This window comes from Calonectris borealis, chromosome 2, assembly GCF_964195595.1.
Source record: "Calonectris borealis chromosome 2, bCalBor7.hap1.2, whole genome shotgun sequence".
Classification (NCBI taxonomy): domain Eukaryota; kingdom Metazoa; phylum Chordata; class Aves; order Procellariiformes; family Procellariidae; genus Calonectris; species Calonectris borealis.
In genome coordinates, this window is record NC_134313.1 from 58126844 (window position 1) to 58150238 (window position 23395).

The following is a 23395-nucleotide window of genomic DNA, read 5'->3' on the forward strand; positions in this document are numbered from 1 at the left end:
TACCATTCATTTCAACCACATAAGTAATGAATGTGGCTACCACATCCAACTTACAGACTGTGTAAACTCTTGAGTTGGGTGGAACTTTCTTCTATATAGAGGCTTAACTATAAATTTAACTCAAAATGTGAATCCTCTTAACTTATTTTAGGCAGGCCTTTATAAGTTTAAAATAAAAATAAATAAAAAGGAAATGAAAAAAGCCTTAAATGAAAGATTCCACACAATACACCTGATTCACTTCAGAAGCAATTTCCTGGCCTCCCCAACGTCTTGGTATGACTGTAGAAACCTTAAAAAAACAAGTTGATTTAATGTTTCTATTTATTCATGGTGTCCAGTTTCCAGAGGAGTCTGTGACTTGTAGTTTTAAACTCAATTTAGCATTTAAACTCATTTTCAGCTGGGTCCCAGTGGAGCAACAATTAGAAAAGGAAAAGAGTTCAAAGAAGAAGGGTTATAACCTTTCAGCGGTATGTTTGCCTGGACTTTAAAAAAAAAAAAAAAGCATCTCTCTTACTATTCTTCCTACATTTGGCGAACACCAGGTCAAACGGCCGGGTTGCAAACCTGTTGGTGTAGAGAACTTCACGTTTAGGTACAAACCAACACCCAGAAGTCTTTCATGGCAGCTGAGGCAAAGATTCACTTTTTAGGGGTACTGTTATTTGTACCATGCTGAAAGCCTAGCATCAGCAGGCCCAACTTCTCTTGAGAAAAAAGAAATCTCACAGAATATCTGAGCAAGAGGAACCTACCAAAAAACACTAAGAGGAGCTGCGCTGTTGCACACTTTAAACTTGTGTTAAACCTATGCATCTTTTGCTCTTGAAGGCTCCAGCTGAGACTGGCGTCCCAGCAATCCACATGCTGTATATATACATTGTGGGAGCCAAGCAGGCCTTGCAGGCAATGGCCGGAGGAGAAACAGAGGTATCGTAACTCTCCAGAAGTCAAAACTGGCCAAACTGGGAGTTGAGCAGTGGCCTGCAAGTCAGGACCTGGGGCCCCCATTTATTAAACTACAGCAGTTTCATCATGGAGAGCTGGAATCTGTACCTGTTTTGGGGTACTCGGAGTTAACCTCTGCTTTCTATGGTAACAGCACTTTCTGTAGCCAACAGTACTCTTATGAATGGGCTTCCAGTGTCATAAATTCAGCCTCTGCCAAGACCTGGCTACCAAAAATCTTATTTGGAAGCACTGTACTTCATGAACACCAACGGATAACTAGTTGGCTTGTTTGCTTTTCCCCTGCCCCAGTTCTTCTAAATACATGATATGGAAGCCTCCCCTGGGAGCCACACCGCAGGCTCTCCCCAGTCGGAGCGCACAGGTACCCCCGGGCAGGACCTGCCCGTCCGGACTCGTGGGACTGCGGGATAACGGCGTGCAGGGTGACCCAGGCAGGCGGGCTGAGGCTGCTCTTACCTTCCACATAGGGATGTCACCCACTCAGGTCAGAATGGATGGGATCAGCCCTGAAATAATGGACTTTGTGAATGTAAATGAGAGTTTTCAGTGCTCTCACAGTTTATTTAGCTAACCTGGCTCAAGAAAGAGACCTCTTATGCAAGATTTGATCCCTTAAATTTGAGCATTATATTTTAGAGGCATTATATTTTAGAGGGAAAAAGTGATGCTACAGTAGCAGAAGAGACAGGCAGAAAAATTGCTACCACATGTCCTAAAATTACAGCAGACCTGGACAAAACTCTTATTTTTATAAAGCTGGTTGACAGTACACCTGATCATTCTGACTGTAATGAAATTACTACATTTACTAAGTATTTGCTGTGTTATCTGTCAGCCCATAATAAGACAACTAGATTTGACCAGAAAAAATAATCAGCTAGGGTAAAATAAATCAAGATTTTGCCTCTGTTTCATGTGGTCAGAAAAAGATCTACCATATTTTCTAGAACAGATAACAGATAGCTGGTGTCAGATAATTGGTACCTACAGATACCTGCAAGGAAAAGATTTAGGAAAGAACCCTCACTCCCAAATAAGCAAAGAGAAAGCCGATGTGCTTGTTTGAATTAACTAAAGAAAAGTAAAATTTTGATGAGGAATGTGCTGTGGTTCATCCGCTGCTGCTGAAACTCTCCATTTTGGGAAGACACGTTTAAAAAGAAAACGCAAATTTGTCCCTGGTCACTTGAAGAGAGCAAAAGAATGACAGAAATGACAGCAGCTTTCATACAGAGACACAGCTGACTGTGGATTAAAATTATGCCTAGGCCAGACTATTAAAACGACTAAAGGCAGATCACGTAAGGTCCTGAACTATTGAAATCTGATGTTCACAGGAGGCAGACACAACCCAGGGTGGATGGTTTTGAATGGAAGGGAAAGCCAAGGCTTTCTCATCAAAACTCTCCCTTCCCCTGTTGTGTTTCCTGCTATTGCTGATAAGCTGTAGCTCATTTTTGAATCGGTCGCAACGAGATGATTAAAAATGGTGATAACCCATTAGCTGGAAGTGATGCCGTGGCAGCGCCCGGCTGGAGCACACCGACGGCCGCAGCAGCCGGCAATGTGGTTCCAATCGCCGCCTGCCTTTGAAATGTCACCAGGAAAGATGTATAGACAGCCCTCCTGCTACAGGCCATCAGCGTCTACTCTTCCTGTTTGATTTCTGTTTAACTTACTATGGGCTGATCAGTTCCCAATGAAGCTGAGGGCACTTTGAGGCCCCTTTGAAAACTGAATTATCAAATGGAGTTAGAGCCCCATTCAAAATTCACCTGTTTTTCATTTCACTAATGTGTGTGCCTGCGTCTGGATCCATGACCTGCACAGCCCATAAGTTTTTTTCCCTTCATGCTCCCCCTTTCATGTGTCCACCTTCCAATTTCCTCTTTTTCTCTTCAGATTATGGATCACCCAACTTCCATATGCTGATGCAATTTGATTTCCTCTCTCCCTGGCACTCCCACACCTACACACGCATCCACCGATGCCTGTTTCTCTTGCCCTTTCTCAGTCCTGTATCAAAGTTCCTCTCTTCTCAGCTGCTAGCCTACCGCCGTCGTCCCAGCCAATAACTTCCACCTCTGCATACCAGCCTCTGATTCCATCTTCAGAGTGGCCTTTATTGACCTTAGTTCATCAGACTACTTTTTGCACATTTGATGCAGTCTCATAAACCACAGAAGAGTTACTGTCCTCATGAAATACGCTCTGTGATCTTTTTTTAATTGGCTGCATCACCTGCAAGGCTGCAATCCACCTCTTATTTTAGAAGCACATCTACATTTTAGGTTACGCTAGTGCACTGATTCAGAAGAGCTGAATAACGTGGGCTTTGTCACTAGTATCTGGAAAAGAGGGCATATATACAGACACGTACCTTGGCATTTTGAAGAGGAGGTTGGTAACTAGAGGGCCGATAGTACCTCCTCTGAGTAGCATCAGTATGAATGTCTCCGAGAAATAGCTCCTCCACAAGGTGGTCCAAATTGTGGTGCAGGTACTGCTTCTCCACACGGATCAGCTGCAGTTCGTGCATGGCAAAATTCAGAGCTTTGGTGCATTCACAGCCATTCTCTTCTCTCAGCAAATCGTAGCTCACATCCTGCTCCCAGGGACTATCTTCTGGTATAAATCCAGGACACGTGTGGTTCACCAACTCACTTAATTTTTTGGCTACTGCTTCGTTGTGGCATATGATCTGTATGTTGCGTAGCTGATAATCAGCTTCAGTACCCCCTCGGATGATCCAGGATGCTTGGCGGAGACGTATTTTGCCACGTATAACTAATGTGTAGATAGGGTTTGTGCAGCGATTGCCACCGTAATAAAACTGATAGGCCTTAAATGTATTATTGTGATAGAACCTGTAAGATCTTGTGATGAACTCTGGGCCTGCTCTGACTTCGCAGCTGTGGGAAGACAGAAAGTGATGGAAACAAAATTTTAGCAAGGTGGCACATCATGTACGCTACAGGTAACACGACTGAGCAAACCCGCATGGCTCCACAGAGACACTTGGCTGCTAACGTCTCTCCAGCATGAATGGGAGTAAATAGGAACTAGGCATCTGTGGCTTGCCAATTAACCAACAATTTCCTCTGCTGTTACGCTATTATTAATATATTGCTTCATGGTGATCATATCTAACTAAAGGTAGGTTAAAATTTGTAGGTTTAAATACTTTGAGCCATGTTTTTCTTTTCCTTTCTGTCTAGGGACCACCATGGGACTTAATTCTTCTCTGAAAAAAGTAGCAGCTTATTAAACATCTATTCTTCTCTTTTGCATGGTAGATTTAGCAAAAGGACTGATAACATCAGAAAGTGAAATGCCAAACGTCCACAGACCAGTACAAAGAACTGGCTTCCAAGCTGCTGTAGAAGCTTCTCAGCAGAGCTCCGCCAGCTCTAGTCTGCAGAGGGTGTGCAGGATCCTGTCCTCAGCTTCTCCACTCAAACTTTCAACAGGGGGGGCAGTTATAATGCAAACTTCTGATCGTTAACTTCTACTTGGCTTGAATTTGGACCATGCAATATTCAGGTTTTGTGTTTTTTCTTTGTTGTTTTTTTTTTTCCCTGAAGGTGTAAATGGCAGTTAAATTCCACTTCCTGTAGAAAGTCCTTTTGTGCCTTCAAACTTGTCCCCCTTGTCACATCCACACTGCTTAACAGAAATACACTCCTTTTCTGTTAAAATACCCCAGTCTTTCCTACTACAAGTCTTTCCTACTACTTCAAATAAGCATGTGACTACTGCCTGCTGAGACACAGAAAGCAAAATAGCTCTCTGAATTACAAGTCATCATCTATAGAGAGTAACAGAACTGGTGAAATACAGCTTCCTAATTTCTTTTGCTAATAAAACCTGTGCTAGACACATGCTCTGAAAACAAGGACCCATTCAATGCATCTAATGCATGTAGTCAAAGACAGTACAATGTTATGTTTGAATAAACATCCATTTTGGCAACTTGGGCTCCTTCCTATTCGAAGAGAGATTTAAAGATATTTCACAGCATGCTGTTTAAAATCCAGACTATAAATTGATTCATCAAGACAGCTTTATAGCATGCTATTCTACTGTACATAACGCTGCTCCTTCTCCTTTTATGCATAAACATATAGAAAGCATCTGGAATTTAGAGCATCACCATATTAAAGAAAATATTTCCTCTGCTGCTTGGAGTGGGAATATTCATCCCTCCGTCTCTACCTCCTTCCCCTCTTCTCTTCCACATATATGACTCAAGCATCTTGTTTTATCTTTCCTTACCCAGTAGAGACCCAGTGTCCCTCAATATTGGGAGGCATCTGCACAGTGATCCGGGCTCCATTGTGAAGGTGTTTCAGCATATGATGACACTGTGACTCCTTGAAAGCCCTCCATGCACTCTTCTCCAAGGACCGAGGGTGGGACCTGCTGTCCGGGTGAAGAAGAGCAGAACCTTCTCCCAGCCCTGTGATAGAAAAGTGTAAATTACCATGAGACGCTGCTGAGAAGGGCTTCAACACGATAAAGGAGGTTGTGAACATCTTGTGTTGAATGACACTTGTTCGCAATGTTATTTGTCTAGGAAAGTACTGTTTACATTTCTTTTCTCATCTGAAAAAAAAAAATATGGGAAGCTCTTCCTCTCTGTCAGCCCACTAATAATCCACTAAATAAATTTGCTTTACGAAATACACTGGGGAGAAGGACTTGAACCAAAGTGTTGCGTTTCCACACGCAGGAGATGTGGCTCTAAACCTGAATTTTATAGACACCTCTGTAATCTCTGGTCAGGACAATCAAAAACCTGGACCGTGGAACTTTTAGAAAGTTGCATACAGATCCAGACATAAACTCTGTGGTTTCAGCCCACCTCTAATTTGAACGCTTCTATAATAAACTTGCAAATAAAGACTACTCTTTAAAGCCAAGGGAAAACAGATATTAAAAGCAAAGCCTCTGCACACAGGAAGCCTCTGTGATGACTGAGGTGGTCAATTAAAGGCAGATTCTACTATTTTTATTTTAAAGGGGAAAAGGAATTTCAAAAGCTAATTTTATCTCCAGCACACAGTAATTTTGGTTTCTAGTAATGCATACATACAAAACCTACCAGCGCTCTCTCTACGCAATATTAATTGAACAAAATGAATACGTAGCTTCAGAAGGAATGCGTCTTTACTCTTTTAGGCGCAGCCTGCTCTTAGATATTTTGGAAAACACGGATCAAAAGAAAAACACACATCTAGAGGTTAAGAGGTGACAAACATGAACCTTACATAATGAGTTGGAAACTGTATTACTTTGCCAGAAGGAATTTAAGAACCAGCAGGCTAGAAAACAAATACGGGGTGGGGTGGAGGGGCTGGCTGCACGCTCAGGAAGCCGGGGCGGCCGTCTCGGGAGAGGGATGTCTCGCTAACTCGTGCTCCCAGGGGCAGGGTCTGGGATTCACCCCCGTCTTTTTTGGTGCCCTCTTGGCTGACCCGGCTCAGAACTGGGCTGTTTGGGATCACCAGTGCGAGGTACAACCCTACACTGCGCCGAGCCGCCTAACGCTGGATCCTACGCTTGCTTCCCCAGGCCCCATCTAACTAACGCTTAGGCACGTGCTTGGGCAGCGCGCAGCATTGCTACAGAAATTGCAAGAAAATCAGTATTATTTGGTTTTAGGTAGACCTGTTTCAAACCTTTGCCATTTCCTATTGCAAAAAAGAAAATGGTGTCGTTTTATGTTGGCTAGGTCTTAGGTTTTCCAGAAGAAACTTGGGTAACACCTGGGAAAATGGCATTGCTAAAAATATAAATACATGTCAACCATTTAAAAATAGCTAAACAAAGGCAAGGACTTATCCAGTAGGCAGGGTAAAGAATGATCAGAAAGAATACAATAAATACTTGAATGTAAACAGTGCTCACCACTGAACGATCTCAAGATTTAATGAGATTAATGAATACAACCTCACAAAGTCTTTGTGGAAAATCCGGTAGCTTTGTTGCAGGTTACAAATAATTCTTCCACCTGAATGAGAATTTACAGCCTTACTTTCTAAAGGGTAATAAATACTAGGGACGCTTTGATATTTGAGCACGCCGTCTGAGATGCCTTAAAGGAGCCTGATTTTTAGAGGGTCAATACTTCGCCCTTTCTGGAAGTCAAGGCTTCTCAGGTATTTCTACATTGGTGAGCAGAGTGACTCACGTTAGCGCCAAACAACTCCCGTTCTGCAGCCAGAAATGGTACGGCCGCTTCAGAAATGGCACGGCCATGGCAGGGTGAGTCTCTGCTGGAGCTGACTACATCTTTGGAGAGGCAGGATTTACTAGACAGGGTCAGCGCTCCATGTGTGCGGCTGAAGCCAGCATCTCTGCACAGCAGCTCTGTGCTGTGCCCTCTCTGCAGCCCACCTCACCTGGAGCAGCACTTGACACTCTCAAAAACTTGGGCTTTTTTGGTTTATCTGAAACCTTGTGGGTATGGGGCGGATATCACAGGCCTTCACGCTGCCAGGAGAACAAGTTCAGCCAGGTACAGGTAAGCTTACCAGTGTATTTATTTTTGTCATTACAAATCACCGCTAGTGACTGAGAGCTCGCCTTCCAACACCCCTCTCCATCTCTAAGTCTCCACACGCTCAGAAAGCCCACATTACTTCAGCACCTCATTCTGAAATGGAGCGAGCGCTCCTGTCAATGGGCTCAGAGCATCTTTTGGGTCAGAAGCAACACCTCCTGCAAGGTACCCGGTAGAGGCTGTAGCCATCAGTACTAACTTTCAACAGAAACATAGCTGTCAGGATGTCTCCTGCAGACACATTATCTCACACTGAAAAAGTCTTTGAAAATTTACATTTCCACTTGAAGTTTTAAGCATTTGAAATCTGTCATCAAGAGGTTTTGAAACGGTTCAAATGACTATTTCCAAGGCATATTTATTACACTCATTTGCTTTTAAGAAGTTGTATTTTGCCTAGCTCATGTCATATGATTCATGAATACAGACGCACTTAAAAATGAATGATTTATTCATTTAAACATACTTGGGCATGTAATTTCTCCAAGCAAAAATCCTTCTGTGGGAGGATACCATCTTGTATGTGCACATATCAAAGGAGAAAATGCAGTAACCACATTATACATTCCCAATTATTCCCTGGAGGAAATAATGAAAAAAAGAGGGTTTTGAAAAGGAGTCAAACTTCATGTGGTATTATACAGTGTCTTTTCTTTGATGTAGCTCAAAAGCAATGGGGTCCCAGCTCTCCCTGTCACATGTATGTAGTTCTGTCTGCAACTTGCAAACGATAAACTGTAACCAGTGGACGGAAGGGAGATTTGCATCGATAGCTCTAAAGATCTGTACCTGCGGAGAGGGTACTTGTTTGGGACTCTATCCATCCAACTGTGACAAATGAGGGCAGGAACGTGTTTAGGTAATCAAGGCAGGCATGAGAACATAACGAAGGCTGCAGAGACAGAGGAAGGGATATAGAAAACACACACATGCCAGGCGACATCACATAAATAGGACGTGAATATCAGAATATGAATTATGGTATAAAATTAAAAGGCAGCAATGGGACCTTTACCTATGTTTGTGTTGCTGGAAATAATTTAGCACAGGCTCCTTCCTTGCCGAGAAATCATTTCAATGCTTTTATATTTACTGACATATGCCTGTACATATGATTACCATACAAAGGAGCCATAACTTCCCCTTGTACCATCTGAAGATCAAACACCAAGACCGGCGACAGGCTTCCCACATAGGGCAGTGAACTGAACACCGTCCTCCCGTGCGTTTCCAGGTGCTCAGAGGCAGCGCAGCCTCCCCCCTGCTCCACCCCTGGCAGTGCGCAACGAGGCGTTCTGCGAAACCGAGGTCCTGCAGGGATGACGTCACTAATTATAAAGGATCCATTTGGCCACGTTAAATGGGACATCGCTGGAAGGCTCAAGGTTAAAATGTGCTTTCACAAAACTGGGAAAAGAACTTCATGGCTCTTTAAAAGCCCACTTTGGAGCCTAGATGCAGTTGCAACATAGTTGGAGCCACTACTTTCATTCAAAGAGATCCAAGTCTGCTATTCTCTACAGCACAGACAGACGGTAGGTTCCAGTACCTCCACGACGAGCCATGTGAGACTCAACTGAGAGCATCTCAGACTCTCTCTGACTGACTTTTAAATTTTTGTGTGTTATGAAGGAATCTTACCCACTTGTTAAAAATAAATAAATAAATAAACGCCACCATGTTATCACTCAAAAGTGTCACAGACTTCAAGCAAAAAACATTCTTTGCATGAGACTAATAGCAATAATTCTGTGAAGCCCCTGGTTGGCTTTCACTTTAGCTACACCACAACCAGAGGTCATAAGATTGTATCACCCACCCCGTGGTGGCTGTGATGCAAAGGAGCAAGTCCAAAAGGAAACAGAAAATTCCAGAATCCATCAGAAATGCCAGCTAGAGAAACAAAGCAAAACAAATGCATTTTCTGATGAGCTGATACCCAACTTCTCTTTCATAATCAAGCCCTAGCAGCGTAGATCACAGCTTTAGCTAATTTCAAACTAATTGAAAATAGTACCAGAGGTGCTACAGCTAGCTGGGGATCCCTGCCCAGGCCCTCACAGATCACACTTGACAGGGTCAGATGCAACATCCATCTGAGTGGGAAAGTGGAGGTCTGCACAGCTGCCGCTCCAGTAAGACGTGGATAGGAGCACGCACTGCACCAGACAGAGGGCTTCAGGCTCTCAGGTTCACCTATAAACCTGTATCTGATGTGGGAACAACCAGTCAAGATAAAAATAATTGTTAAGGGAAGATAGGTTACTTTCAAGTTCTTCAAAGATTTCTCCACATAGCTGCGAGTAAAATACAAATCTTAAAAGGGCAATCTGTTGGCAGCCCGTTACCCAAACGTGTTTCAAAAATGGCTATGACAAAGCTCTCCACCAACATTTCTGCAAAAAACTGCGAGCTGCTGGAATAAATATTTCGGTTTTCTGAAAAATAGGATGCAAATAATGTACAACTGTAACACAGATAATGGTAAGTAGAGTTGTGCTTGAACACAAATTCTTATACTTTAATTCATGCCTAAACACCCTGGCCAAATTCTGTTCTCAGCTATGCCAGATTGCAAAAGTATAACACAAACAATCTTAACTCTTAAACTGTTTAGATTTAATCAGTTTAATGAACACCTCTAGCAGAATCTAAAACATGGCTTCAAACATGCCCAAGTGTAGCGCTTCAAACCAAGACTCAAAGCTATTAGGTGTTCAGCAGGTTCACCCTTTGCTAAATGGGAGAATAAATGTTACTGCAAGTAGGATTCAAACCCAGATTTAGATTGGGATTGCTCAGCAGGAACCACTTCACTTTTTCTTTCATTTATAGCAATGTAAATCCAGAAGAGCACAATTTTATTATGAATTAAAACAACCTTGAGGGATAGTACAAATTCAAAATATGTGATGGCTTCAGCTCTGATAGAAACATTTTAACATTCGTGCTTTATTTCTGGAGCAAACTTTTCAGGTTAGAACTTGTTTGAAACTTGAAAAACCTTACAACGGATAAAGAGTAATTGGCTGGATTAAGTTTATAGCTCTCCTTATCTGGGCAGTTGCCCTGCACAATTAAATAAATAGACATTTAGATTACGCTCTTTCTTGATGTGGGATAGTGTTAGATAACGCCCATGACAGGCTTTTAGCTACAGCGCAAACCTACGTAATTGCCATGGAGAATGTAATGTCCTGTTACCAAGCCGAGGTCTGTGTTTACCAGTGTTTTCCCTGCACTTGAAACTTCAAAGCGTCCTCACAGGATTGTGACCTAAATTAGCTACTACAAACAAAAGGGTTGGGAAAGGAAAGCTGGGCTTTATGGCCGTGGAAGCAGACAGGACAATGACTTCCTTTCACACGTATCTGTTGCCTTCCTTGTGCATACAGAGCTTCCAGGTACAGCTTTCAGAGAGAGGCGAAATCAATGTTTCAGAGCGTGGAAGATCCTGAAGAGAGATCTAAAGTATGTTTAGAAGGGACAGCTAAAAAGAAACTCCTCCAAGGCTGACTGGCCCAGCATTGAGGTCCTCTGTTATCCTACAGCTTGGTCCTTACTCAGTGCCCCATCTTGGAATAGGTCAGAGAACCAAGCGCCAAGCAGTTACACAGCTGATAACCTCTGCCAAGTTAAGTTGAAGTTCAGCTCTTAGTTGGGATGACCGCTGCTACCCATGCAAGGTGAGACGCCACTGCCCAGAGCCCAGTTTCTGAAGCCCCGAAGGGTTAAAGCCCACCTCCCTTCAGGGCTGCAGGACCTCTGCCACTGGCGTGAGTGGGTGCAGCACTGGGCTGTAAGTGCAATTCAGTATCGACGGTAGTTTGGTCTTGTCCTCTTTGAAGGAAACATCTGCTCTCTGTCCGAACCATCTGCCGTGTAGCCTGCAGACCTCTGCCCTGTCCTCCACCCATACCTCGCCATGAGGAACTGCCCCCAACACCGATGGGACTTGTGTCTGAGTAAAGACAACGCTAAACAAGCTCACTACGTATTATCCTGCCCTCTATCAGCCCCGCTTAAAGTGCCACGTCAGTAATAAAATACTAGCCTTGCCTTGAATAGCTGAAGGTATTTGCCTTCAGCGTGGTTGCGGCTAGTTTTGGGCTTCATCGCCTGGCAGCCCACCTCCTACAGACACCCTGCAGAGAGCAAAAATTGCCCTTGCTGCTCATGACACCTACATCGTACCACTGAGCCCATAGTCAAGCTACAGAGATGAGTGAAATCAAAAATTTACACTGACGAAATTGTAAATAAAATCGAGCCCATCTTCTAACTCTCCCTGCAAACTCTACAAGTCTTACACTAAGCAGTGGGTCTTCCCCTCTTTCTCTCTTTGTTGTCTTCCAGATTTCCAAATGCAGTATTTTACTGAGGGAACAGACCACATATGCCTCTAGTATGGAGCGCAATATTTGTCCATTTTATGGATACCGGCATTTTTATCTTCTGATACATTTACTTACTATTTTCCAGAACAGGTTTTGAAATAAAACACTTCTATGTAACTAATTTAAGCAATATTGCCAGAGAACTTCTAAAAGCATAAACAGTTTTGCTCTGAAAAGCCTAGCAGTCCTGTCTTCATCATCTTTATTAGTACTATTTCCGTGATGTTATCAACAAATTGTTCTACTTACAGTTTCTAATTCATTACTCTAACAGTAACATAATCAGAAATACGCTAAAGTTTCTTCTTAGCATATGTCTTTGTAAAAAAAAGTTTACATTTACGAAAGAAATTAGCCAAATTTGTTTTGAATCTACTTGAACGTAGCTCTTATTAATCAGGTTTTCTGGAGCTGAATGATCTTAGCATTTGACATCTGAAACTTCTGTGGCTTTTTGTCTAAGCAAAGAAAACAGTGATAATGGACAACTTCCAGCTGCGAACCGTTTTTTTTTTTTGACATTGTACAGGTTTTTATTTTGATTGATGAAGACAAGTTTTTCCAAATTTCAATTCGGTGATGTTGGAGTAGGCATTTCTTAATGTAATGAAAGCAGAAGCTTTAGCCATACAGGACATTTTAACTTGTGTTATAAAGCTTTAAGCCCTAAAAATCCTCAACCACCCACCCACACTCACTCGCTTTTAACCCTTAAATTGCCAAGTGCAATAGAAATGCAAGAGAAAACATCATGTGCTGTAAAGAGGCTCAACACTGCGATCCCCTGGGATTGCTGGTTATTCTTACATATTACCAATTCGGGCTAGCTGCTGGCCAAAGGATGTTCCTATTGACTCTATGGCACAGAGGAAAAGCTCTAGGCCAAGTTAAAGCTAACAGGGTAAATACATTTAGACGGGCTACATTTCAGTGCATTGTATGCCACTGATGTCATTTTCAAGTTTGTAAGAGGGCAGGAGTTTCCCAGCGCTTGAAGCTCAGATCCAAACTGTGCACCGCTACATTACCGAGGTGTATACCTTTATATACGAGGCGCTGAGTTTTATCTTTCTACAAGAACTTAGGTTTATGTTATTTGGTGAAATATAACTGCAGATGGAAGAAATAGATGATTTTCCTCCTTCATCCTCTTTTGGCAGCTGCTGTTTTGATCTGATCACTGGCCCTGATTTGTTTCCTGCTCCAGCCAGGGTTCAGCTCTGCTCTGTAATTCCAAGCAGATGAGCTGGGGAGTCCAACCCTGTAATTACACCTCCTCTCTTTACCCTCTAACTTCAAACCTCCCATTTCGACTTTTACATCTCAGATCACAGAGTTTTTAAAGAACACCTCTGGCATTCCGGCAGGTCTGGCTCAACTAAAGACGTTTCTGCGCTCTGCGGATTTCATAGCTGAGCTGTGAGAAGGGTATAAAACCCCCTCCTGGGGAACAAGGTCTCTTGCTCTTTCTTTCTCAAAACAAAATACACAATCAGAAGCCCATGCTCTTCATTATTTATTGAATACCATCTGCGTGCTTAGCACTTGTACAAACATAGAGAGAGACAATCCCTGCTCCACAAAATCAACCCCAGGAACAGCTTTGAAATCCTTACCCCAGCTTACAGATCTCACACTGAATCCATGTAGGTCACTTGCATTGTAACAGTTAAAATAAATTCCTCTTTTTATGAGTAAGCTTGGGGTCCTAAGAAATTTAACTGAAGAAGGCTGGATGCTACAAAGTACTTCAGAATTAGGAACACTCTTCAAAACGATGCTGTAACCGAGTAGGTTGAGTCAATCTTTCAGACTAATATCGCACCCGGATTTTTCAAATCTGGCTGCCAAATGTTAGACATACCTAAGCAGCTCATTAAACAGCCTCCTTTTCAGAAGTTGCTCTTGAAGAACACTGGCTTTCTGAAAAGATGGGTAATCTGTTTAAGTGCCTAAATATGGATTTACAAGCTGAACTTGTAACTTTAAGTTTAAATTTGCTGGCTTTCCTTACTAAACTTTTGCCTGCTGTGCAGTTTCAGAGAAATGTCAGTCCAGGGCTAAGCTGAGAGAGTGTCAAAGCAGGACCATGTGTAACGACACCCAGAATCTCTGTGTTCTGCAGCAAAGCATTTTTTGTTGGGTACACGACCTGGTGCTGGCAAACTCTGCTCCCCAGCGAATACCTCCACATCAAAAACCTCTTCTTCGCCTGCAGGTGAAACGTGGGTCCCGTGGGACATCTCGGCCAAGCTCCCCGGAGTTTGGCAGAGCCCGCCCTTTGCCCAGAGGTGCGTAAAGCATCTTTGAGCTCGGACCAGCTGCTCCATCCAAGCAGTTATAGGCATGTAACGATAACACCGCCGACACGAACTTCGGAGCGGGGCGCTTTCTGTGTGATTTCACCTACACCGGCTGGCTGCCGTTCTACGCCGCACCCACACGTTTTGCCAAGGGGTGCTGATAACAAGGGGGTTCAAGACAGAGCAAACAAGGTCTCATCTCGCTTCGGCATCTGTACAGACCTTTCCTCCGCCAGACCCTCCGGCCCGAGCAGCCGGGACCCAAAACTCCCACCCAGGACGGGCAAGCGCACCCACCCGCGACACTCTCCCCACACCAGCGATGTTATGGGACCTTCTCGCAACCCAGCCGGCTTTTCGGGCGCACCACGAGCAGTCACCCAGCGGGCGGGGACCCCCAGGCAGCCGACCCGCCCCCCCCGGCCCCGCACTCACCGTGCAGCAGCAGGGCTGGGAACAGGTATCTCATCAGGCTGCCGTACGGGGCGGACATCTCCCCGCCTGGCAGCGTCCCTTCCCCGCGCCTTCGCTCCGGCCGCCACCTCCCGCCGCGCCGCCCGCGCCTCAGCGCCGCCGCGGGCAGCCCACGGCCCGGCGCTGGGGGGCAGGCGGCTGGCGGGGCCGGGGACCGCCGGGCACCCTCCGGGGCCGGGGTCGGGGCCGGGGCCGGGGTCCGCCGCCGCTCCCGCTCCTCAGGGCTCCCGCCCCGCAGACTGCCGCCCCGGCGGGGCTCCGGCTGGACCGCCGCCGCTCGCTGCCCGAAGATGCCCGCTCAGCCGCCGCGTCCCCCGCCGTCTCCGCGGAGCGCAGCGGCGGCTCCGCTTCATATTTCCCCTTCCAGCAGGAGGAGGAGGAGGAGGGGTCGGGAGGTGGGGACTCCTCCCGGGGCGGGGAGGGGGGCGGCCCCTCCGGACACCGCTCCCACGGCGGGGGAAGGGGCTCCCGGGACCCGCCGGGCGCCCCCGCGGGGCGCGGGTGGCGGGGACGGGAGGGAGCGAGCACCGGGCTGCGGGGGGCGGCGGGCAGCGCGGGGGTTGTGAGATCGGGCGGCGGGTGGGATGTGCCCGTGGGGGGCTGGAGGACGCGTGGGAGAGGGTGCGGGGGTGGTCGGTCCTTCCTCAGCCGCGGGGAGAGCGCCCCGCGCAGGGACGGGAGGTGCCGACAGGGCTGCGGCTCCCGGTGCCCGAATCCCGCTTCCCAAGGGGCGCGAAGCGGGTGTTCCCCCCTGCGTCCGTAAGCGGGAGAGAAAGAAAGCCGGCGTGCGCCCGTGCCTCGAAAAGAACCCTTGGTGCGGTTGCGGCTTTCCACGTAAATCGGGTGTTTTAAAAGCTAAAAATAGATGCCCAGGTTGCCTTCTTTGGTGCTGCACTCTCCTGCACGTTTTCCCCCATGTCTGGTGTTGATTAGTTTTGCTTTTTATTCTAGTCTTAGCCCTTGGTCATGCAAACACTTTACGCATGCGCTTAATGGTGTACGTGTGAGTGACTCATGTGCCTGAGTTTAAGCATGGGGCTTTCATTTGTAATGTCCTCTGGACAGGGACATCATGTTTTCTAGCTTGTGTTTGGGCTTGTGGGCTCAGCGTAGGGCCTCATAGCAAAGAATGTGTAACAAATTGGAGGAAATTTTGAGAAAATTGACGTAACTGAGTTTTGAACAGCTTAACTGAGCTGAAATATTTACACGCTGCATGCTTAAAAAGAAATACAAGCAATGATGATTCCTTCCAACTCCCTTGAGAAGGAAGAATAAATTTAATCTTCCTCACTTATTTAGGGAGGAAACTGAGACAGAAACAAGTAAGTGGTGAGTCAGAATTAGAGCTCCAGTGCTTTGGATTCTCAGGGTTACACTTGCACCTTCACACAAACGTTTTGCAAGCCATAAAGGATGGTTTCCAGAGCACTTGGTGGCGGTCTCTACAAGCCTGTAGTGGTCAGATATCCTCTCGGTGACCTGGAGAGAGATGCACAGAGAAAAGCAACATCCTTCGAGAAACAGGTGTCCATGAACGTGAGCAAGTAACACTGGATAAGGCTGTAAAAATACCCTTACCCAACGTTGCTTGCTCATCTTCAACCCATTCTGTAGTTGCCACAGAAGTGTTTGTCAGGCATGTGTGTGAAGGGAGGTGATTCTTGCCATAGATGCAGTGCATTTGGAAAAAGCCTTGTGTATCCGCTTGGCTGTTTTCAGGACTAATCCAGGGCAAATATCTGATTTTGCCACTTGTAACAATCCCACAGTGGCAGAGGCACCCAAATAGTTTTTCTTTACCTGCAGGTTCAGTAAGTGAAACAGATCCAGTGAGCAAGGAAAACAACAATGTTCGCTTAAATACAGTACAAGCGTCTGCATTTCTGAGTCCTGGGGATCCGTGATGTACTTCAGATCTCTGTGTGACGGTTGCCTCTCCCAAGAGAAGTTCCTGCCAGGGTGATCAGTGAGATAATTCTGGGCGTGCAAACGGGTGACATAAGGAGAAGTGAAAGGCAGCGTACGTGGGAAAGCGAATTGTCCTGTTGTTGGCCATGAGCACCAGATTATTACGAAGGGGTCCTGCCTGGTGGAAGAAGCCAGCTTGAAGAGTCTCATGTGTTTGGCAGGCGTACAGATAATACGGTGTGTAGGAAGGCTCTTAATGTAAGTCACCTGCTATTTACCTGAGTGTAAAAGGTAGGCCAGCATCACCGTGAGCAGTAATGAAGGACTAGCAGTTTTGAAGTTGAATTGCATAAAAGCAGCAACATCCAGAAGGAGAGGCTTTTTCTATAGACACAACCTGCTTTACTGTCCCCAGATCGAGCAACATAATTATCTGCAAAAAGATGAGACTGAGGATCGCCTGCAATTTATCCCAAAAGTCAATTATCCCAGAAGCTCACGGTTTCTCCCTCGGGAAGTGACAGCCCCCCACGGCAGCATCACTGACAGCTTTTCGGAAGAGGAAAGGGGAATGACTTTACTGCTCCATTGGCCAACTTGGTAAATGAGGCTCCACTTGTGATTTACTATCAGTGCAGCTTCAGATGTGGTAATGAAATACAAGGAAATTAATACCCAATGGGTTCAGACACAGGAGAACTTGCCAAAACCAACACAGACTATACTTTGTCTTTTACTCATCTGTTTTATTTGGTGTTATTTTCAGGATATGGGTTTTTTCAGCCTGATGCACAATTTTTTTTTTAAATATACCCGGTCCTACTTGTTTCATTACTGTGCCCCTGTTCAGAATGTGCTGTAATGGGAAGCAGTGACAAATAACAGCTCTCTGCACTTTGATCTAAGCAGCATGTCACATCAGCGCTCATTAAAAATTGTATTAACCAACCCAACCATGACTTTCTGAACTTGGGCTCCTGGGGCAGGGTATATACCTAATGTAGGTATAATGTAAAATCATTTACAAAGGCATCTCTCAGCCATAGTCTCAAAAATCTCATAGTGGTCAAAGCGTTTCAAAAAGGAAGTTGTCAGCAGAAGTTTGCACAGAAAGGAGCTGTTTTGAAAAAAAAAAACTGATGGGAAATGTACTTTGTGGCTGGGGCCCTCTGCAAAAAGTATTAAAATAGGAAGAAAACTAACTTGTTGGACTTGTTGTGTGACACTTCAAAGATCTAGGCATATCAGCATAGCACTTGTCTAGCTAAAGTGCCGGCTGGTTGGCTGGCCGCCAATGCCAATCTGGTGGTGAAAGATACTGAAAAGAGAGAGAGGATGGGAAAGAATGGAGGCTGCGAGTATGTGGGACGCTTTATGCTATGGAGAAGAATGGGATGGGGCAGTGCTCTTTGACTCGCTAATGCTTTGACAGAGCCACAACTATGATTTGCTAATGGCTATATTATGTTTTTAAAAAGACAATATGTTCTCTTGAGTAAGTCAAAGGAGCGGGACGTAAAGATTTATTAGAAAGGAGTGGAGTGACTAATTCGCAAAGAATCAAATGCCTGTCAGATTTCTATTTGTGAATTGTCCATGACAAATTCATCAAAATAAGTGAAGATTTGGAGAGAAGTTTTCCTACATGTCCGGCTTGAGTTAGAATCTGCAAGACGAGCCTGAAGCCTATCTGATACATAGAAATATATGCTGTGTGACTTCTTATTTTGGCTTCAGCTGTTTGAGGGAGAAGTTAAACTGTTTCATAATGTAAAACAAATGGCAATCGGTTTGTTTCTCCTTTCAATTTGGACTGAAAATGCTATAGTTTATGGGGTATAGCAGGGTTTATCAGTTACTGCATCTATCATTTTTATACTTTTAGAATAAGGTGTTTAAGCTGCTGATTTTTGTCTTATTCTTTCTTAAAAAAAGTAACTGGCTATATTTTCTGGATGTTCGGCTCCCAAATTGTGCAGAATATTTCACCTTTCCCTAACAGAGACTTGATCTTCAGTGCAGCCATTGAAGCCAGTAGAATTTTATGATTATTTTAAGGGATGCTGAATCTGGGTTTAGTTTTCTCAAGCATGTACCTGTGGTTACTCACCTGCAAACTGGCTCTGAGATGGTGCAGGTTACCACAGAGGTCTATCCTTTATTGCACTGCCTTGTTTAGGTAGAAAACTAATCTGAGAAGTATATTTTGGAAGCGGTATTTTTTATATTTATTTTAGTCATCTAAGATACAATGCACATGTTGAAGCTCTGCTACCTGGTAACAGGCATAGAAAATATAGACCAAACATAGTAAAAATGAGGGTCTTGTGGCTATTGCCAAGATAGACTCTTTTCCCTCTATTTTTTTCAGATACACGCAGAATACAGAATACATGTTTTCAGATACATGCACATACACACACAGAGCCCATCTGCTAGAATAGACTTGCTGGTTTCACAAAAAGGTAGTTATCTGAAGTAGGTTTTTTAGTTTTCCTACAACAGTTTGAAAAGTAGGTGGGAATAAAGGTATAAAACAACATGAAGAGTAGATCCTGCAGAGCTCGGGCCATCCCAGACAAAGAAATCAAAGAAGGACGTAAAGAGCTCAAACAAAGCAAATGGCTTTCCATAAAGTAAGCTCTCTCCTTCTTGTTCCTCCACTTGTTTCTGGCATTTAAAATGTGCTTGTGATTTGATTGCTCAGAGCCAAAGAGGAACTTCTCTGTGTAGAATTACTTTAGTAGGAGCACGGACAATTTCACGGTGCTGTTGCTGCAACCAGAGCTTTAGGGCCGGGTCCAGCTCCCGGCGAGCTCGGCGGGAGTCTTGCCATTGAGTGTAGCGAGGGCCGGATCGGGCCCTGGATCAGGCTGTTGGAAAGGCCAGCTGGAACAGCGAGCGCTTGTTGTACGCTGACGGCATTCATCTGGAAGCACGGCAAACGGGGGCCAAAGGTATTTCTTCATCCAGCGTACGTACGAGCAGCCATCCTAACCCTCTCCAGCGCTGCTGATCTCATTCATTCATGGCACTCACATACTCAAAATGAGTGTGGTAAAAATGCCTTCCTAAGTGTTGTTTATGCCTTCTATTGTTTGCACAGTGGCTTTCTGATGTTGTGACTTAAAAAAAACCACCCAACCCCACACAGCCAAACCAACAGCTTGAAAATCTGTTGCAGTCTGGGCAAAAAGGCCCTCCATAGATCTTCTTGCTCTGCAGCATTGTGCAACTGGTCGGAGTAATGACGGTTTCCATTGCTGTAGACAAAAGAAAACTTCTGGAAAAATTTAAACACATGTATGGTGTTGTACATTGCTGCTTATATTTTCTCAGAGTGAAATGAAACTTTGATTTTGATTAATTTCTCAGAGAAAATGGTAGTTCTGGCAATTTTTTATAAACTGTCTGAAGAAGCAGATTTCATTTCCAAACTGAAAAATGGATTAATGTGACTTGACAAGCTTCTGTGAGAGTCTCAAATAGCAGCTGATGCACCTGGGAGCTACTTTCTTAGTATATATTCTTCTTGTAGTCCCTTTGGGGCCAGTGCTTCTCCAGGTTAATAACATCCTCGGGGAAATGGGATTTTCATCCCTTGCAGAGCACTGCCCGTGGCCTTCATTTCTGGCAAACTTCTGCAGCAGGGGAAATACTCAGGGGAGAGACAGAGTGGGAAACGGAACCTATTCCAGGCAGCCCTGTTAAACAGGGAGCTGTTCCTCAGCGAGGAGAGGAGGAAGCCCTGCTGCCCTTCTGCCCATAGCTGACCCGAGTGGTCAGCTGGACTGGGTGGACCCTGAGTGTTGCCTTGAGGGAGCAGTGGGAAATTTTCTTTCAGTGTTTTGTTCAGTGTTTGTATTCAGTGATGGGTCTCTTGTAATGTTCCTTAGATACACAAATGGCCAAGCACAAGCTGAAAGTATGACCCTGTCTCACAGTGCCCCTGGGTTTTTGTAGTGGCCCTTTGGCCAGCTTGTATCCAGTCTCATTCTTGTGCTAAGGTTGGTTATTTCTCAGTGTGATATTACAGCAGCCACTTGCAATCTTGATCTCGAACCGCAGGTATCACAGTCTTGGAGGTCTGCAGATAATTCAAACATACTCGCGTGCAGACATTTTTTCTTTGTTCATTACAAAGCTGACTCTTGTTCAAAACATTCACTGAATTTTAGGATCAGGGTCCTGGCCCTCAAAAACACTTGTACGTTCGAGCACAAGTGCATTTTATCAAAGCTCCTTCCCAAAGGGGTTTAACCAGCATCTTTCAGCAAAAAAATAGCACTTCCACGCACTTTCAAGTAATGACATAATCACAGTGTCATCAGGGCCACTGAGGCTACAATTGGCTCCAAGAAAATATAGAAGCATCTGTTTTCCCCAGTAGTTTGAAAATAAGGAGGAGGAAAAAAATTAAGCAACAAGAAGTCTTGGAGAGTTACCATTTCTAGTCTTGGCAGCCAGGGTGGAACGGAGGCCAGGGGCAAGCCCTGCTCTGGCTTGTTGTGCAAGGCTGGTACACATCACTTGATTTCTCAGGGCCTCAGTTTTCCCAACAGTGGGAAAAAAGGTACAAATCTGTGGATAACTTCGTGCATTAAAAGCAATCCATGTACAGTATGAATGGTAACTTAGGGTGGGGGTTCACCCACAGATAGAATGGCATTAATATGGCTTTAAATAAGATATGCCACAGAATCACAGAATGATTGAGGTTGGAAGGGACCTCTGGAGGTCATCTGGTCCAACCACCTCCGCTCAAGCAGGGCCGCCCAGAGCCAGTTGCCCAAGACTGTGTCCAGGTGGGTTTTGAATATGTCCAAGGTGGGAGACTTCACAGCCTGTACAGGGCAACTGTATATACATCATCTCGGGGTATTCCCAATCAACTGCAGTACGGTTTGAATTCCTTCCATCATTTCCATCTATTTACCAATGTAAAACGTATGTTATATACATATATTTGTATAGGTGGTGTATGTACATATACAGTATGTATATATGTATAAAATATGTCTATTTTCTATATGCATAAAGTCTTTGAAACATCTGTATAGTGCATTATCCAAGCACATGCTTTTCAAGTCCATACGCAACCAGCCAGCTTGCTGACTGCCTGAATTAAACTGCAATCTTCCCAGACAATTCTGTCTGCAGCTGTAAGGTGTTCTCTAGGCTACTTAAAAGCTGCCAGATTCTGTAGGAAAACTGCTTATCTGCTGAGAAAATATTACCCACAGCTTCTTGGAGAGAAGCTCCAAGTTTCTCAGAGCAATGGCTAAATTACAGTTGTAGGTAATAAAAAGAGAAGAGAAGAAGGAAAGAAAAGACACCAACCAGCTGAATTCTGGCTCGTTTCTTTCCTCTCCCATTTCTATGCTTGGAACAAGAAGTAGGAGTATAACAGCAGGGGTGGTGTAAGACATCTCTGTGTTTTCTGGGGCCGATGCTATTTAGGCTCCAGAAAATAGCTAGTGAGTAACCATCCAGAGTTAGGGAGAGCTGCTCTGTCCCCTCTTGCATCTTTGTCTATTATAGACAACTGCGCTGAGCAGTCGCATGGTCTCTGTGTCAGGGGGATACCTCACTCCTTCACTTGCCTTTTATTTTTGGTCTGGACAAAATTACAATTAACTTGTGTCAAACAGCACGTAGGGGTACCTTCTCTTTCTGCTGTAGGAGGAATCAACAGCAGCGCAGAAGCCCTTTATCCCTATCCCATCCACCGGCCGTGACCCCGGGAGCTCCGGCAGCCCCTTCCCCAGCCCTCCCCTCAGCCCCTTCCCTTTGCAGCGCTGCCTGGCCTCACACCAGCAAGGGACACGTTCCTGTGGAGGATTATAACAAACACCTGGCCAAAGGGACATACTCGCACCTCCCTTGCCTTGCGTGGTAAGGGGCTGCGCGTGTGGGATGCTCGAGGAGGAACAGGGAGAGCAGAGGTGTGCACCATGGAGAAGGCAGCCAGGGTGTGCTGACCCTCGCACCTCTCTTCCTCTGTGGGACACAGGCACACACATAAACACCCCGCGTACGGGCGACCCGTGGAACTGTTTTTCCTATCGGAATAATCGCAGCTCCTCCAATTATAACCACACGTGTGTGTGGCTTGCTCCTGGCAGATCATTCAGTGATCTCAAAGCTATCAAGTTACTAAAAATATCCCCTTCAGCCCGCTCTTTAATTACTGAACTCTTCCCCATCACGATACAGAAAGAAAAAGTACATTTGGTAGTAATTGTCTGACGTGAAAGAGTTCACACACAGAGCTCTCTGCTCATCATGCAAGTCTGGTAAACTCCCTGAGATATTTTTAAAGGAGCATTTTGCAGAGGTTGCCTCCATTGTGAATGAAGGAGCAGACAGCTGCTGCTGCTTTCACTTTGGTCTCTACTCTCCCAGATCTGGAGGAAGCTGATGTGGTCAGAGCGAGCGGCCGGTCGGTGACTCTGCATTGACGCACATGTGGGGAGCAGAGTTTTCTTCTGAGCATCGTTGTGTGTGAATTGGGAGCAAGCTGCCTGTGATGAATGGAGCTGTTTGGAAGGAAAAGGAAGGGGTGAAGTTCAAATTCCTCAGGTCATACCAGATATGCCCCATGGATTTTCATTTTTCCAGGGGGGGCACAGAGAGACCCAAGCGGTGGATAGGAGCTAACATTTCACTCACAGAGTGTAAAACAGAGTGCCTTTCTGTAGCTATTGTCTATTTTTATCACGGTATGTTATGAGTATAGACAGTAGCACAGCTACTAAGTCTTTCGATGG

General features: G+C 45.0%; 1 protein-coding gene across 1 annotated transcript in view; it reads right to left on the minus strand.

The window, feature by feature from the left end:
• Positions 1-14733, minus strand: part of APCDD1 (APC down-regulated 1) — a 28267-nt gene extending 13534 nt beyond the window's left edge. The window contains exons 1-3 of the mRNA XM_075142101.1: positions 14676-14733; positions 5251-5434; positions 3356-3887 (exon numbers count right to left, since the gene is read on the minus strand). Coding sequence (XP_074998202.1) covers positions 3356-3887; positions 5251-5434; positions 14676-14733 — 774 coding nt within the window. The remainder of the gene's footprint in view (positions 1-3355; positions 3888-5250; positions 5435-14675) is intronic.
• Positions 14734-23395: the final 8662 nt, after the last annotated feature.